Consider the following 14724-nt stretch of genomic DNA (forward strand, 5'->3'; position numbering starts at 1 on the left):
AGCGAACACAGTCAGCCAGCTCTGGATGGAACGCGCCTTTCAGAAATGTGGGACCCTCTGGGCTGCAGTGGTTCTTAGGTCTCCCAGAGCCACGGGATGGCTTTTAAAGGAAGTGTCCTGTGCGTCGGATCTTTCAGCTGAAAGTGGACAAGGTAGCGGGCAGTTCCAAGGGCGGCCCTCGGAAGTCTGGTCGCAGTGGCAAAGCCAGCACCACGGACAGCAGAGCGGTGAGCAGCCGTCCCACCAGCCGCCGGGTCAGACTGAAGTGTTCCAGGTAAATCAGCGAGCACCGCCTTCTCGTAGGTACCGGCGCCTCTCTCTGCTTCCTGTCCCCCTCGGTCTCTGCCTCCCTGCCACAGCACGACTGCCGATAGAGACTGTGAGTGCCGGCCCCTCCCAGGGAAGGTAGTAGCTCTGACTTGGGGGGGTCCAGTAGGAGGCTCGGCTCTTCTCGTGAGGCTGCCTGGGCGCCTTGCCACTCTGAGTTTCTTGAGCCATTCCTGGTCCATCCCTCGCGCCTGGGGCAGCCCTGACCTAAGTGTGCAGCAGCAGTGGACGCTGCCGGCAGCCCCATGGTGCAGGACGCAGCCCCTTCGGGGTGTTCGGAGTTCCACTTCTCAGCCAGAAAAGTTCTCACTGGGGAAAGGCTCCTGTTGGGGGCATGAACCGGCTTATGCTCCATCCACCCCACCAGGTCTTCATGAGGGAGCCCCAGGTGCCTTCTGTCATGTCCCAGAGCCTGCCCCGCAGAGCGAGGATGGGGGAGGAAGCACCTGGGGGTAGGGCTCTGAGACCCGCAGACTAAGATCCCCCTTCTCAAGGGAGAGCTTTCCCTTTACCCCACCCTCATCCCAAGCACCTTTCCCACCAGGTCGAGCAGCATCTTCAGAGACAAAAGTCTAGAACCCAGATGTCACTCCAGGTCCGCAAAGGGGCAGGATCCTTTTACATATGCAGAGAGGTACCCTGACCTATAATGATTAGCCCCTCCTTCCTCCATCCATAAGGCTCAGCCCCAGCCCATTCTTATGCCTCACAACTGCCATGTAAGGCAGAATTCCCTAACCTCGTTCTTCATGGTCACGATGCTAAAAAGAATTCTTGGTCAAATAAGTTTGTGAAACATGATTAAACAGACTTAGTCGGTTTCTTGACTGCAGGACTTATCAGAGCCTTTATTATACTAACGAGGACTGAGGATTTTTAGGAGGTAGGCAAAGTATACCTTGTTTCCCAAACTCATTTGTCCACAGAATTCTTTCCTCCCAGAGTATCTCATGGGCCAAGAATTGGACACAGCACACTTTGGGACATTTGCCATAAGGGATGGAAATATAGCTCCTCGGATTTTCTGGTTGGGTAGTCTGAGGCCCAGAGAACTTGAAGGACTTGTTAAAGGTGAAGTCTAACCTTGCAGGGATTTGGCCTTGCCCTAGATATATACAGTGAAGACAGGCCACTCAGCTGTTCACACACGTAGCCCTCCTTTTGCCCCTCCCCATGTTGCAGTGCTGCTGCATTTTGATCGTCAGTTGTATGTACCTTGCTTGGCACCAAGCTGGGTTCTCCCCACCAGTGGGCCTCTTGTCCACCCTGTGTCCTGGCTCAGTTTTAAATAGAGAAAGGTCGTGTCCTGACGTTGTGTTTGTGTGCTGGAATGACAGCTCCCAGGAGACAACAGCTTCCCAGGATCTCAGACATTTGAGGACCACCTCAGAGCATCCCTCAGGTGGCCGGTGGCGTGTTCCTGGGCCGCCCCCTTAGAGAGATGACCGTGAGGGTGGCTGGCAGGCTGGGCTCCTGGGACGTGCCGGTGTCCAGAAGGATGAGCCGACTCCCCTGCCCTTTCTTTTCTTCTCTCCTGCAGGACATGCTGCCCATGCCAGGAGATCCAACCCAGGGGACCGGCAACTATAACATTGAAGACTTTGCTGACCTGGGCATGTTCCCGCCGTTTTCTGAGTAGCTGCGGACAGAGCGAGGCTTCCACCGGGCAGTGCCCCCCATGCTGTGACATCTACGCCCACGTGAACGGGGCCCCCCCCGCGCCCTGCTTGCCCTGCCGCGGGACCCCCCAGCAGAAGACATCTCGCCCCCCGTGTTCCCCTCACTGCCGTGGTGTTGCTCAGCTTCTAACCCACAGCTGCAGCTGCTCGGCCACCGACGAGGAGCCCAGTAGACGTTGGGGGCTGGTAGTATTTATTGTATTTTACCTGTCTGTGCTTGGGAGGCGAGCCCATTGGGTTCTTAAAACCTGGTTGTGAATAATCTCATATTAGACAATTTTCATCTATAAAAAGTTCAGTTACAGCTCAGAGAGCCCGAGCGGCACCCTCAGGCCTGCCCAGGAAGCTGGAATCTGGTTTCTTCGGGCCTTTAACTCCTGTGTCCGGGTGGGGCTTAGGGGGTGTTGGAGAAAGAGGTGAACAGGATGCACAGGCTTTGTTCTCAGAGCTGGAGAGGAGGAGCCTGGGGACGCCGGGGGGGGACGCCGGCTCCTCTGGGCCCTGTCTCAGCCACGTCTGTCTGTGCGTCTGTCGTGCCGTGAGACGTGTGTACGTGGTGCAGTGTGATGTGAATCCTTGTCCTGACGGATGTGTTGTGCCCCGTGTCTGTCGTGTGCGGCCACAGTGAGGGTCTAGAATCCAGGGTGTGTGGCGAGAGTGACATCCGGATGTGCAGCCCCGTCCAAGCTGAGCAGGACCCCCTGTGGCCGGAGGAAGCAGGGCCCAGGGCCTGGGCACCGGGCGGACAGGCTGACCTGAGCAGACGGGCACTTGACAGCGTCACCAGGAGTCCTGGCCGGGAGCTGCTCACTTTGACGGGTCAGTTCTTTGGTCCAAGCCCCCCACGTGCAGATTCAGAGCCCACGAGAGTGCCCACCCTTTCCTCTCTGTGTCTGAAGAGCGGCCTCTCCTGGTTCCGCCAGGTTTCTCATCCTTGCCCTGTTGGTGAGAGCCGGGCTTTGTCCCCGCCCGATGGCTGCAGGGAGCACCCCTTGAGCTCACAGAGACCCTGGCCCCCATGGGGGTGTAAGGGGGAGGGCAGGGCGCCCAGGCCTCCCGGTCCTTCTGTGCCACAGGGTGCCTTCCTGGGACCAAGCTCTGGAGATGACTGAGGGGTGGGTGAACCCTGTGCGTGGAGGTGGGAGCTCTGAGACGTTCCCCACCAGGTTGCCCGAGCGTCCTCTCTTCAGCCGGCTGGGAACAGTGGCATCTCGGGGGGCGGAGGCAGGGGGTGGGGGGGGGATTGCGGGGCTCCGGCTCCGGTTTTGGTTCCAGTTCTGATTCTGCCGCATACTCGCCAGGGCCTTGAATTCCTCAGGTGGTCTCAAGAAAGAGTAAGAGCTGACTTCTAGAAGCTTCTACCTGGCTGACCTCTGAGCCCCCGGTCCCTGGCTTGCTGTGTTTCCCTCAGATTTGAGGAGGTCAATTGAAGAATCCATCCCTCCATTTTTACTTACCTCTGCCCCTCGCGTGCCCTTGACGCTAAGGAAAGAAACTCTCATGTTCTCTTCCTTTCCTGTCCTGCATCAGCATCCCATCAGCTCACCGACTCCTAAAGGGGAGAAACGCTGCCGGTGCGTGGCTGCCTCGGGGCAGCTGGAGGAGCCCATCCACGGGGAAAGCCTTCCCTTCCGGCTGACCCCTGTCAGGCACCTGGCTGGGAAACAGCTGGGCCAGGCAGAATGGAGTTGCTTCTAGGCTGCCTGAGTGGGGAGTGAGCCTGGCCTCTAGCAAGGAGCCAGGGGAGAGCGTTTGCTCTCATCCTCTGAAAGTTCTGCATTAAAAGCCCAGCCCTGGCTGGCATCCAGAGGGGGTGTGTGCCGAGTCTTGCCTGGAGAGCTCCAGCTATTATAGTCCACCATTGTTCAGGAGACTGCCTTTGTCCGGTAGCTTTGTGTGATCCCGGTTCCTAGGCTCTAAATTAACACTGACGTTACAGTTTCTAGAGTGGCTCTTAATCCTTTTGTATGTAGTGGTGATAGGACGTGGGGTTTAGACGCACATGATAGCCTTTCACCCTTAGGAGCCTTTTGGCTTCTGGGAAAATGGCACGTGGCTGAAACTCCACACACCCTGTCAGTACCAGACCCACAAAGGGCTCCCAGGCGTGCCCTGCCCCTGGGGCCACCTCTGCCCACCCCTACCCCCAGCCCTGATCTTGCCTCAGGCGGTGGGCTTAATTATTTCCCAGAAAGGCACAAGAATAGCTTTTGGATCAAAGAATGGTTTCTCAGTGAAATGAAAGTGGACTTCCTGTGGCGTTTCGTCTCTGGGTTTGGAAGGTTGGCGGGGGATGGGGGTATGTTTGTCTTTCCTTCTGGTTTCAGAGGGCACTTGGGGATTTTCTGAGGGGTACACACTGGTCGGCACGCCGACTAGGCCCAGCCCACCTGGGCTGTGCTGGGTGCTGAGGGGATGCAAAAGGACAGAGGAGGGGGCTTCCCTGGTGGCGCAGTGGTTGAGAGTCCGCCTGCCGATGCAGGGGATGCGGGTTCGTGCCCTGGTCCGGGAAGATCCCACATGCTGGGCCCGTGAACCATGGCCGCTGAGCCTGCGCGTCCGGAGCCTGTGCTCCGCAGCGGGAGAGGCCGCAGCAGTGAGAGGCCCGCGTACAGCAAAAAACAAAACAAAAGGACAGCCTTGCCCCCAGGGACCTTTCATCTACTTCACCCACTTACACAGCATCTAGGGTGAGGACCACTCAGTTCTAGAAGGCAAGGATTCATGGGCGACTGAAAGCCAGACATAAAGGGGGAGCATCGTGACTAAATAGGCCCCACGTCCCCCTTCCAGCTTTGTCCCCAGAGCCCGCGAGGGGAGTCTGACTGCAGTCTGACCCACAGCTCGAGTTCTCTATTTTCTCTATTCCCCATTCCACTCTTTGGTTGTGATTCTTAGAAGCCACTAAGGAACAGAGAAGACCCAGAGGATCCCACATCTGAGGGATTCTCTCCCCAGGGAATTTTAAGACAAACTGGGGTGAGAATTAAAGCCCTAGAGGGTCTAATTACCCCAGTTTGCAGAAGAACCTCCCTCGCCAGTCCCGCCCAGCCAGGAGGCCAGGATGCCCACGGCCCCTGCGTCGGCGTGGCCTTTGGCCCTGATCCCTCTCCTACTGGAGACGGAGGCAAAGCTGGGTTGGGAAGGTGAGCAACACCTAGGACTTCGGCTCTGGGACTCTCTTCCTCACACACACCTCATCTCACAGCTACTAGGCCTTCGGCTGGCTTTCCTTAGGCTGAGCAAACAGAAGGCTTTCCACCCAAAAGGGCCAGATGGTGGCTGCCTGAACTATTGGTGAGGACGCAGACGCAGCCACGCTGAGGCTCGGCCTGGACTTGGTTAGGGAACTGCGACAGTGGCTCCGGAGGTTCTAGAACACCCTGCCTCTGTGTTGCTCCCCACTAGCTTTGTCTTTAGTTTTGGTTTCAGGGAGCAATAGAGCATCACAAACAGCCACATTCTTCTCTGCTTCCCGGTTTATCAAATTCAACCCTTCTGTTGTTTCCTGAATACCTGTTGCAACGAGTAGGATTCTGATAGCTGATGGAACTGACATCGGGGAGCGTGGATCTCCTGTGCCAATAAGGAGACTGTGTTCCCCAGACGAGCCACCCTGGACACTATCAGTGCTGCGGCCGGGCTTGGCCGAGAGACGAGGCAGGTCCCGGGGAAATGAGTGTGTTCCCTTCCAGACACATCAGTAGCTGGGCCAGCAGATGAGCAGTGAACCTCTCCCCCCTGGGCCCACCTGCCCCCTAACAGTTACGACCTGTCATATTAGCAAGACCAAGCCAGTCACCTAACAGCCCTAGCCAGTAACAAGTCAGGATGGAAATGCTCCTTGTTCTACTAGAAAGTATGGGTTTGGTCATGAGGTCGCCGTGCCCTGACTTGTGCCCTGACAAGTTGGGACAACCCAACTTGTCCGTTGCAACCCTTCCCCCTGTGCCAGATTCTCATCTTGCATATGAAGGGAACTGGCTGTCCTCCTTTTCCCCGGCTGCCAGGCGTCTGGGGCAACTTGAAGCGGCATCACACAACGATGCAGGCACAATTTCACATGTAGGTGTGCCTGGGTCTTGGGGCCAGAGCCTATGGGCCAATGACTGTGGAGGTGGGAAAAGGGGGGGGTTTCACAGGACCAGGCCAGCTTGCTACCAGTAACAATCTCATTTTCCTTCAAAAGCGAGAGAGTTCACAGATGAGCTTCAGTGGACAATTTAAGCACTTAATCGTTTCTCTTTTAACCTTTCTTCTTATGAATGTGAACTGTGCTGTGAATAAATCATCATTTGTATTGCTTGAATGTTCTCTATGACTAACAGTTATTAAGTCAGTTGTGTATATGTGTAACTAATGTAACTGCCTTTTAAAATTTCATTACAATAAAAATGGCTTTGCTCTGAACGCTGAATAGCCCAGGCCAACTTTGTAATTGAACAATTCGTAGAACCTACTCTTGGAGTTTGGGAGATTATCTCGTATTACGCTTCCTAAGGGCTGTGTCGTGTTGTAGCCAGGAAAGGGTGTAGTGACTCTGTCAGGGGGTCTAGCTATGTAAAATTAAAAAAAGAAACTAATAATTCTTGGCTTTTATGTTAGGCAAGGCCCTCTAGAAGGCTCTTTGCAAATGCAATTTTTATTATCATTATAAACCTCTGCTCTGTGGATTTTATTCCTGGTTTATAGATTAAGAAACTGGGACTCAGAGAAGTTAAGTGACTTATCTAAGAACACACAGGAAGGAAATGACAGAACCAAGATTTGATCTTAGGTCTCATTACAAAACCCTGTATATACTGTCCTCTTCAAACCTCTACAGTAATTATTTCTTTGTAAAATTCTTCCATAATTAAATTAGTATTTTAGCTTTTTTTTTTTTTTTTTTTAAATATTTATTTATTTATTTGGTTGCACCGGGTCTTAGTTGCGGCACGCATGTGGGATCTACTTCCTCGGCCAGGGATCGAACCCAGGCCCCCTGCATTGGGAGCATGGAGTCTTAACCACTGTGCCACCAGGGAAGTCCCTAAATTAGTATTTTAATATGCTCAAACTTCTAGTAAATGCTTACAGAATCTAACCTTCTCTGTTGAAAGAGGACCATTTGGATTCTAGCAAGATGGCAGACTAAAATCACTTGGAAACTGTTTTCCATCAAACGTTTAGCATTGTTATTTTTTACAGCGTTATTGAGCTACTACTGACATAAAAGAAACTACACATATTTAACTGCACACGGGAGGTGGGAATTCCCTGGCCGTCCAGTGGTTAGGACTCGGTGCTTTCACTGCCATAGGCCCGGGTTCAATCCCTGGTCGGGGAACTCAGATCTAGCAAGCAACACGGCACAGACAAACCAAACCAAACAAAAGCAAGTACTACGGGGAATGTAAGTGCGGAACAGAAAGTGAAGGTGACGAAATCCATCCGATTCCAAGTTTTGAGAAGTGGTGCACACACCCCATCAACAAGTGATTGTGGTTATTTAAGAAGAAAATATTTTTAAAAATAAAATAAATGTACACAGGAGAAAATTTTGCGTCCTTGAGTTAGGCATAGATCTCTTGGGTACTAGACCAAACGCATGACCTGTAAAAGGAGAAAATGACAAATTGGACTTTAAAAATTCAAAGGTCACAAACGTGTATTTCAATGACAAAACTCATGAAATTGTTCACTTAAGATGGGTTCTTTAAATTATGTTTTGCATAAATTATGTCTAAATTAAGTGGCTGTAAAAATCATAGCAGGAGAGTTTTTTGTGGAATTTGACAAAGTGATCCCCAATTTCCTATGGAAGAAGAAGACAAAAAAGAATAGCCAATACATTTTAATATGATATTTTAGAAAAAAGAAGAGAACGAACGAGGAAGAAGAAGAGAAGGAGAAAGATGGAACATTCAAACTACGAGGCTCCTGGAAACGTCATAATTAAAAGTGTGGATTGGCATAGGGATAGAAAACTAGACCCACAGAACACCGCAAAGAACGTGGAAGTACACACATTCAGAAAAGAGAATATTTGGTACACGTGCCACTGAAGCGAGCCGGAGACTGTTATTTGCAAGTCAGCACTACAAATCATGGCGACCAGACAGACTTCCAATAAATGGTGCTGGGGAAAAGCACATAGGAAAAGAAGTAATTATATGCTTATCTTACACAATATACAAAAGATAAATTCCACACAGATGAAAACATCTGAGTGTTAAAAGCAATATATGTAAAATATTTAGAAAAAAATCTAGGAAAATATATTTATGAAATCAAGTCAGGGAAGGTGTTTTTTTTTTTTTTTTTTGCTGTACGCGGGCCTCTCACTGTTGTGGCCTCTCCCGTTGCGGAGCACAGGCTCCGGACGCGCAGGCTCAGCGGCCATGGCTCACGGGCCCAGCCGCTCCGCGGCATGTGGGATCTTCCCGGACCGGGGCACGAACCCGTGTCCCCTGCATCGGCAGGCGGACTCTCAACCACTGCGCCACCAGGGAAGCCCGGGAAGGAGTTTTTAAACCAGGCACAGAGACCACAAACCAGGAAAAAAACCTGTTATGTTTAAGCTCACTAAAAAATAATCAGCTTAAAGAAATGGAAAAGACAACCAATAAACTGGTAGAAACATTTGCAATTCATATACCCAACAAAGTGGTATTCACTTTGTTGAGAGAGAATATTCACAATATAAGGATTCATAAAAAACAATAAGAGGGGCTTCCCTGGTGCTCCAGTGGTTAAGACTCTGCGCTCCCAATGCAGGGGGCGTGGGTTCAATCCCTGGTTAGGGAACTAAGATCCCACATGCTGCAACTAAGAGCCCGCGCGCCACAACTAAAAGATCCCACATGCCGCAACTAAGATTTATTTGGTGCAGCCAAATAAATAAATATATTTTTTAATCAATAAGAAAAATATCAATACAACTCAGTAGATGAATAGCCAAAGAGTTTGAATTGCCAATTCACAGAAACTCGAACGGCATTAGATACACGAGAAAAGACTGAACCTCACTAGTAATTAAGGGAAACGCAAAGTTAAAGCAAGATAACATCTGTCACTCAGATTTACTAGGCAATTGTTATGAGGATATGGGGAAACAGGGACTCTTCCCTTGCTGGTGGGAAACAGGACAGATGCTCTGACGCAATATCCCGACACATCAAAAATGTACGAGCCCTGTGACTCAGTGAACACAAGTGTCTGTCCTGGGAAACCTCCCATGTGTGCACGAGAGGGCAGATAAAAGAAAATTCACTGCACTGCTTGTAATAGTGAAAAAGTGGGAACCGGCCTAATCATCCTTTTAGCAGAGAAACGAATAAACTGATTTAGTCACACAACATTTGTGTGCAGCACTTAAAACGATCTTGTAGCAGCGTGCACACATCCTAAAAACATACTATTGAATTTAAAAGACTGTGCATATTCGTATAACTGAAGGCAGTTACGTATTTTTTTGTGCATAAATAGATATGCAGTAAAAGTTTTTTAAAAGAAGAATCTCATGGATGGATAGGCACAACTGAGGAAGGACATAAATGAGCCCCAGACTGAGCAGCTGGAGTTTGTCCTCTAAGATGAAGATAACAGGAGGATGATAGGAGAGGCTGAGCCCCGCCCAGATAAAAGATAGAGATCACATACTTCTCATTGTCAAAGTCAAGGAGACCTTCCCGACTACACAAGCACAGAAAGCCTCCTTGGAGGTCAAAAAGGGAGTGATGCCAACCTACCCACAGGCCTCTTTGCTGGAATCCATCTTGGCTAAGAGATGCGTGCACACACAGGGGTGGACCCTGAGATAAATCAAATATGGACTCAGAACCAGGCAAAGCAAGAAGATTGGCCAAAGGAAGCCCGGAAGAAATGCCCCATATAAGTGATTCAAACTACCACGAGGGCACGACTCTCTCTCCGAGTCCTGCCGTGTGTCTATCCACATGTACTCTTTTTCCTCCTAATAAACACTTTGTTTCACTGCTTTCGCCTTTGTGGGAATTCATTTCTGCAAAGCCATATGGGTCAGGGCCTTGTCACTGGCCACTGGTCTAGTGGCTAGGGTCCAGCACTCTCACTGCCACGACCCAACCTCAATCTCTGGCCAGGAACCGAAACCTTGCTTCAAGCTGCTGCAGGCCGAGGCCGCCAGAGATCAGACAGAGAGGGAAAGAGGGGAAGGAATGGCTGTGTGGTTGAATTCCTTAAAGCAGATTAAGACAGAGAAAAGAGAGAGGCGTTGATTGAAAATAAAGGGAAAAAGCAAAGTATCTGAAGCAGTTATGGCAAAATGTTAAACGCCTGTTTCATCTTGTGATGAGCACATAGGAGTATGGTATACTTTTTCTCAACTTTGCTATAGAGTAGAAATATTTAATAATTAAACATAAATCAGTAAATGAAAAAAACAGCTACTTAATCTCACTAAGTAGGACTTCCCTGGTGGTCCAGTGGTTAAGACTGGGCTTCCACTGCAGGGGGCACAGGTTCGATACCTGGCTGGGGAACTAAGATCCTACGTGTCACGGGGCGCAGGCAAAAAAAAAAAAAAAAAGAAAGAAAGAAAGAAAGAGATCTCACTATGTAGTCAGAGAAATGCAAATTAAAGTAACAATGAGATGGCGTTTCTCACCGATGGACTGGCAAAAGTACAAAATAGTGATTATATCTGCCACAGGTAAGAATACACGGGAAAGAATTTTCTCACGTAATTTTGGTAGAAATATGAGTTTTCACAACTTATTTTGAGGGTAATGTGGCAATATCTGTAAATTTAAAATAAGCATATTTTGATTCAGCTATCTCACTTCTAAACACCCTTCCTAGTGAAATAAAAGCTTTGAAATGTATAGGTAGATATATAAGCATGTTTACTGCAGCAATATTTTCCAGTGGCAAAAAGCGAAACTAAGGCAAAGCCTTAACAGATGAACAAACTGGAGAACATCTGTAATTAAATATTTTATATATAATAAATTAAATATTAAAATATTATATATTAATATAATTAATATTATATTTAATATAGCATTATTATTAAATATTATATAGCATTACCTCAATATATTAGCAAATGAAAGCAATAATCAGAAAAGCATAAATAATTTTAATCCATTGGATAAAAACAAACATTAGCAAAAGCTCATTTTGTAGGTTCGCTTATGAGTACCTGATTGTGTATATAAGTGTGTGTGTGTGTGTGTGTGTTGTACATGTAAAGTGTATAAAAATATTCACATTAGACTGTATTTGAAGGGGAGAGAATGGTCACAGGGATTCTAGAGGTGGAGAGAGTAAGCAAAAATGAAAATAAATACATATAACTGGAAAAGTGTTCTGTCCCATTGCATTTATATAAAATTCTGTGTGCGTTTATATGCATGAAAGATTATGAAACGATAGTAACCGATCTCAAAATGATAGAATCTCAGGTGAATTTACATTTTATCCTTGTAATTTTTAATGTTATATGTTTTACAAAGAATATATATTACTTATAAAATCTTGAAAAATAATAAAAAGCAAATCACCTGTTGGAGTAAGAAAACACTACTCAATGATCTGTGGTGACCTAAATGGGAAGGAAATCTAAAAGGAGGCGATATATGTATACGTATAACTGATTCACTTTGCTGCACAGCAGAAACTAACACAACATTGTAAAGCAACTATACTCCAAGTTAAAATGAAAAAAGAATAAGAAAGTTAATGACTAGCAGCATACTTAGGAATTTAGATGCCAAGAGGTGGGAGAGAGAAGCATGCACTTATGCAGTGGTTAGAAAGAGCCGTAGCTGGACACACCTGTGACAGACTGGACAGTGAAAGAATTGTCAGGCAGGAACAGGAGAGAAGAAATAGTGAATAAATCCCAAATACTTGCCAGGACCTGGGCTGGCACTTCACCTGTAGCCTCTCTTTAATCCCCCAAATAGACAACTAAACGAAAATACACTCTTGTCATAGACAGAGCAACAGTTATTATTTTCCTGATGTTACTAATAATATACGCTCATTATTTTTAAAGTAGAGAGTATAGGAAAGTATGAAGAATGAAAGATTTGATTCCAATTCACGCTGTGGATGAAGGGACCCAGCGAGTAGGGAGAGGCGACAGGGATGAAGAGCAGTGGTGTGGCAGCACGAGGCTTCTCGGGACTGGAGGGGGGAATAAAGATGCAGAAGCATCAGCTACGTTCTCACTGTGCTCCCTACACTTCCAAGGCCACCTCCCAGCCTCCCCGGGGTCCCAACATCTCCTCACCTTCCACTGAGAGGAAAGTAAGGTCGTCTCCCCTGTTACCATTTTGAAGCCTAACGGTCGTGAACTTCTACTTCTCCCGCAAACCCTCTCAAGCTTGTTCTCTCCGTAACCACTTGCGTGGCACCTGCCACTTGCCAGGCATGGTGCTGGGGCTACACAGCGAAGACCCATCCCCACCCCTAGAGGCCCCATCCCTAGGGGAGAGAGACGAGCAAACAGAATATGACGTTCCAGAGTGTGCTAAGGGTTTAGGAGGAGAGCACACGTCCTGCGCCAGCACAGATGGCCAAGGAGAGCTGGAGAAGGGCTGACTAGCTTGGAAGGCTATGGTTAGTATGACTTCACCCATCATGTCCCAGATGGGGTCCATCAACGATGGAGCCTCCCTACTGGGCTCACAGCTTGTTGGCTCAGCTTTTGCAGAAAGCACTTAATGGGTTCCCGTCTCCAAGCCCGAGACCCTTATAAGTCATGAACTAGGTATGCCACCCCTCAGCAGGACACCAGATTAAAATGACTGGAATGCAGCCTGCCTCTGGTCCTACAGCCCAACTCCTAATTCTTCCCACACATTTCACTTAAGAGTCAAATAAAAATGCCAAAAACAAAGAAACGTGACCTGGCACTAACGGGGCAAAGAAAACAACATTTCATCACAGCAGTTCATCTGTGTGTGAGCATTTCTCTTCCTGAAGTGTCCTTCGTGGTAAAAGCCATGGCGACTCAGGTTTCTCATGGAACTTCCACATCCCTAAATGGCTACCATGTTTTTCATCATGGCCATGTTTGAGCCCACAGAACAGAGCTCTGTCGGTGACGATGTCACACAAGATCCCTGACTACTCTTCTGGGAGGCGTAGTTCTGAGAGCTGCCTGTGGAAGACACAGAAGGTCACCTAGTCACATCAACTCAGTCAGGAGCCAGGATCCCAAGTGCTGAGAAGACGCTAGAGACCTTGGAGTTATGTTTTCCTAGGTTCACTTCCCTCTGGCAGAAGGAAGTGTTAATGCACTTCCAAGTCATCAGGTAAGGGTGGGAGGGAGACTTTCGTCTAAGCATGGGTGCTAGCACAGGGAGAGGGGCTGGATCCCAGGAAGGTGGGACAGAAAAGAGAAACAATCATTGGTGTGGTGGTGAAGAGGTTTTCAGTGGAGGCCAGTTCAGGGTTTTTTTTCTTGTTTTTTTTTTTTTGCGGTACGCGGGCCTCGCACTGTTGTGGCCTCTCCCGTTGCGGAGCACAGGCTCCGGACGTGCAGGCTCAGCGGCCATGGCTCACGGGCCCAGCCGCTCCGCGGCACGTGGGACCTTCCCGGACCGGGGCACGAACCCGTGTCCCCTGCATCGGCAGGCGGACTCTCAACCACTGCGCCACCAGGGAAGCCCTAGTTCAGGGTTTTTTTAAATCAGTCTCTGCCCAGTACATCCAACAGTACATGGTGCTCAGTGACTGCTTTAAATTATAAGGAATTCCTTTGCTGTACACCTGAAACTAACACAACATTGTAAATCAACTACAATATAAAAGAAAAATTGAATTAAAAAATTTTTTTAAAACTATAAGGAATTCGGGACTTCCCTGGTGGTCAAGTGGGTAAGACTCTGCACTCCCAATGCAGGGGGCCTGGGTTCGATCCCTGGTCTGGGAACTGGATCCCGCATACCTGCCGCAACAGTTCGCATGCCACAACTAGAGATCTCGTGTGCCACAACTAAGACCCGGCGCAGCCAAAATAAATATAAACAAATAATAAATAAAAATTGTAAGGTCGGATCTTAACAAACGGCACCGCGAAACAGAGGAAAGCTTCAAGTGAGCTTTATTAAGGAGCGCTCCCGGGCGAGGTTCACTGGTCCGAGAGAAAGGGGCCCGAGAAGTCGCACCCGGGCGAGGGTTGGGCAAGACTTTATAGGGGAAGAAGGGAAAGGGGTGTGGTGAATCTGGGAGGGCGCAGGGTATTCCTTATTTGGTGGTCTTTTCGGGTATCCTGGGGGACCGTTAGTCCCGCCCCTCGAAAGGCGGGAAGGCTGGGCTGGGTTCAAAGTCCCCAGGTCAGTTCCTGGAACTGGGTGGTCCGGAATGTCTCCAGGGCAGTTTCTGGAACTGGGTGGTCCAGAGAATTTCGGTCTGATGCAACCTGTGAATCTGGTTGTGTTCCCCTGCCTCAGGCCAGTTGGCCTTACAAAAATAAGTGGGCTTCCCTGGTGGCGCAGTGGTTGAGAGTCCGCCTGCCAATGCAGGGGACACGGGTTCGTGCCCTGGTCCGGGAGGATCCCACATGCCGCGGAGCGGCTGGGCCCGTGAGCCATGGCCGCTGAGTCTGCGCGTCCGGAGCCTGGGCTCCGCAACGGGAGAAGCCACAGCGGTGAGAGGCCCGCGTACTGCAGAAAAAAAGAAGTTAACAAGAAAGTCATGACACGTGACGGGGTTGAGGGAACACAGCCCTTCTGAGCAGACC

General features: G+C 49.1%; 1 protein-coding gene across 8 annotated transcripts in view; it reads left to right on the forward strand.

Annotated features, from left to right (window-relative positions):
• Positions 1-6416, forward strand: part of ARNT2 (aryl hydrocarbon receptor nuclear translocator 2) — a 203148-nt gene extending 196732 nt beyond the window's left edge. For 6 of the 8 annotated variants that reach the window (XM_060293758.1, XM_060293759.1, XM_060293757.1 and 3 more), the window contains exons 18-19: positions 138-379; positions 1868-6416. In XM_060293758.1, coding sequence (XP_060149741.1) covers positions 138-379; positions 1868-1966 — 341 coding nt within the window. In that variant the 3' untranslated portion in view covers positions 1967-6416. Of the gene's footprint in view, positions 1-137; positions 380-871; positions 962-1867 lie in introns of all 8 variants that reach the window. The other 2 variants (XM_030878462.2, XM_030878464.2) reach the window with 2 other exon arrangements.
• The last annotated feature ends 8308 nt before the right edge of the window (positions 6417-14724 follow it).

The sequence above is a fragment of the Globicephala melas genome, chromosome 2, assembly GCF_963455315.2.
Source record: "Globicephala melas chromosome 2, mGloMel1.2, whole genome shotgun sequence".
Lineage (NCBI taxonomy): Eukaryota > Metazoa > Chordata > Mammalia > Artiodactyla > Delphinidae > Globicephala > Globicephala melas.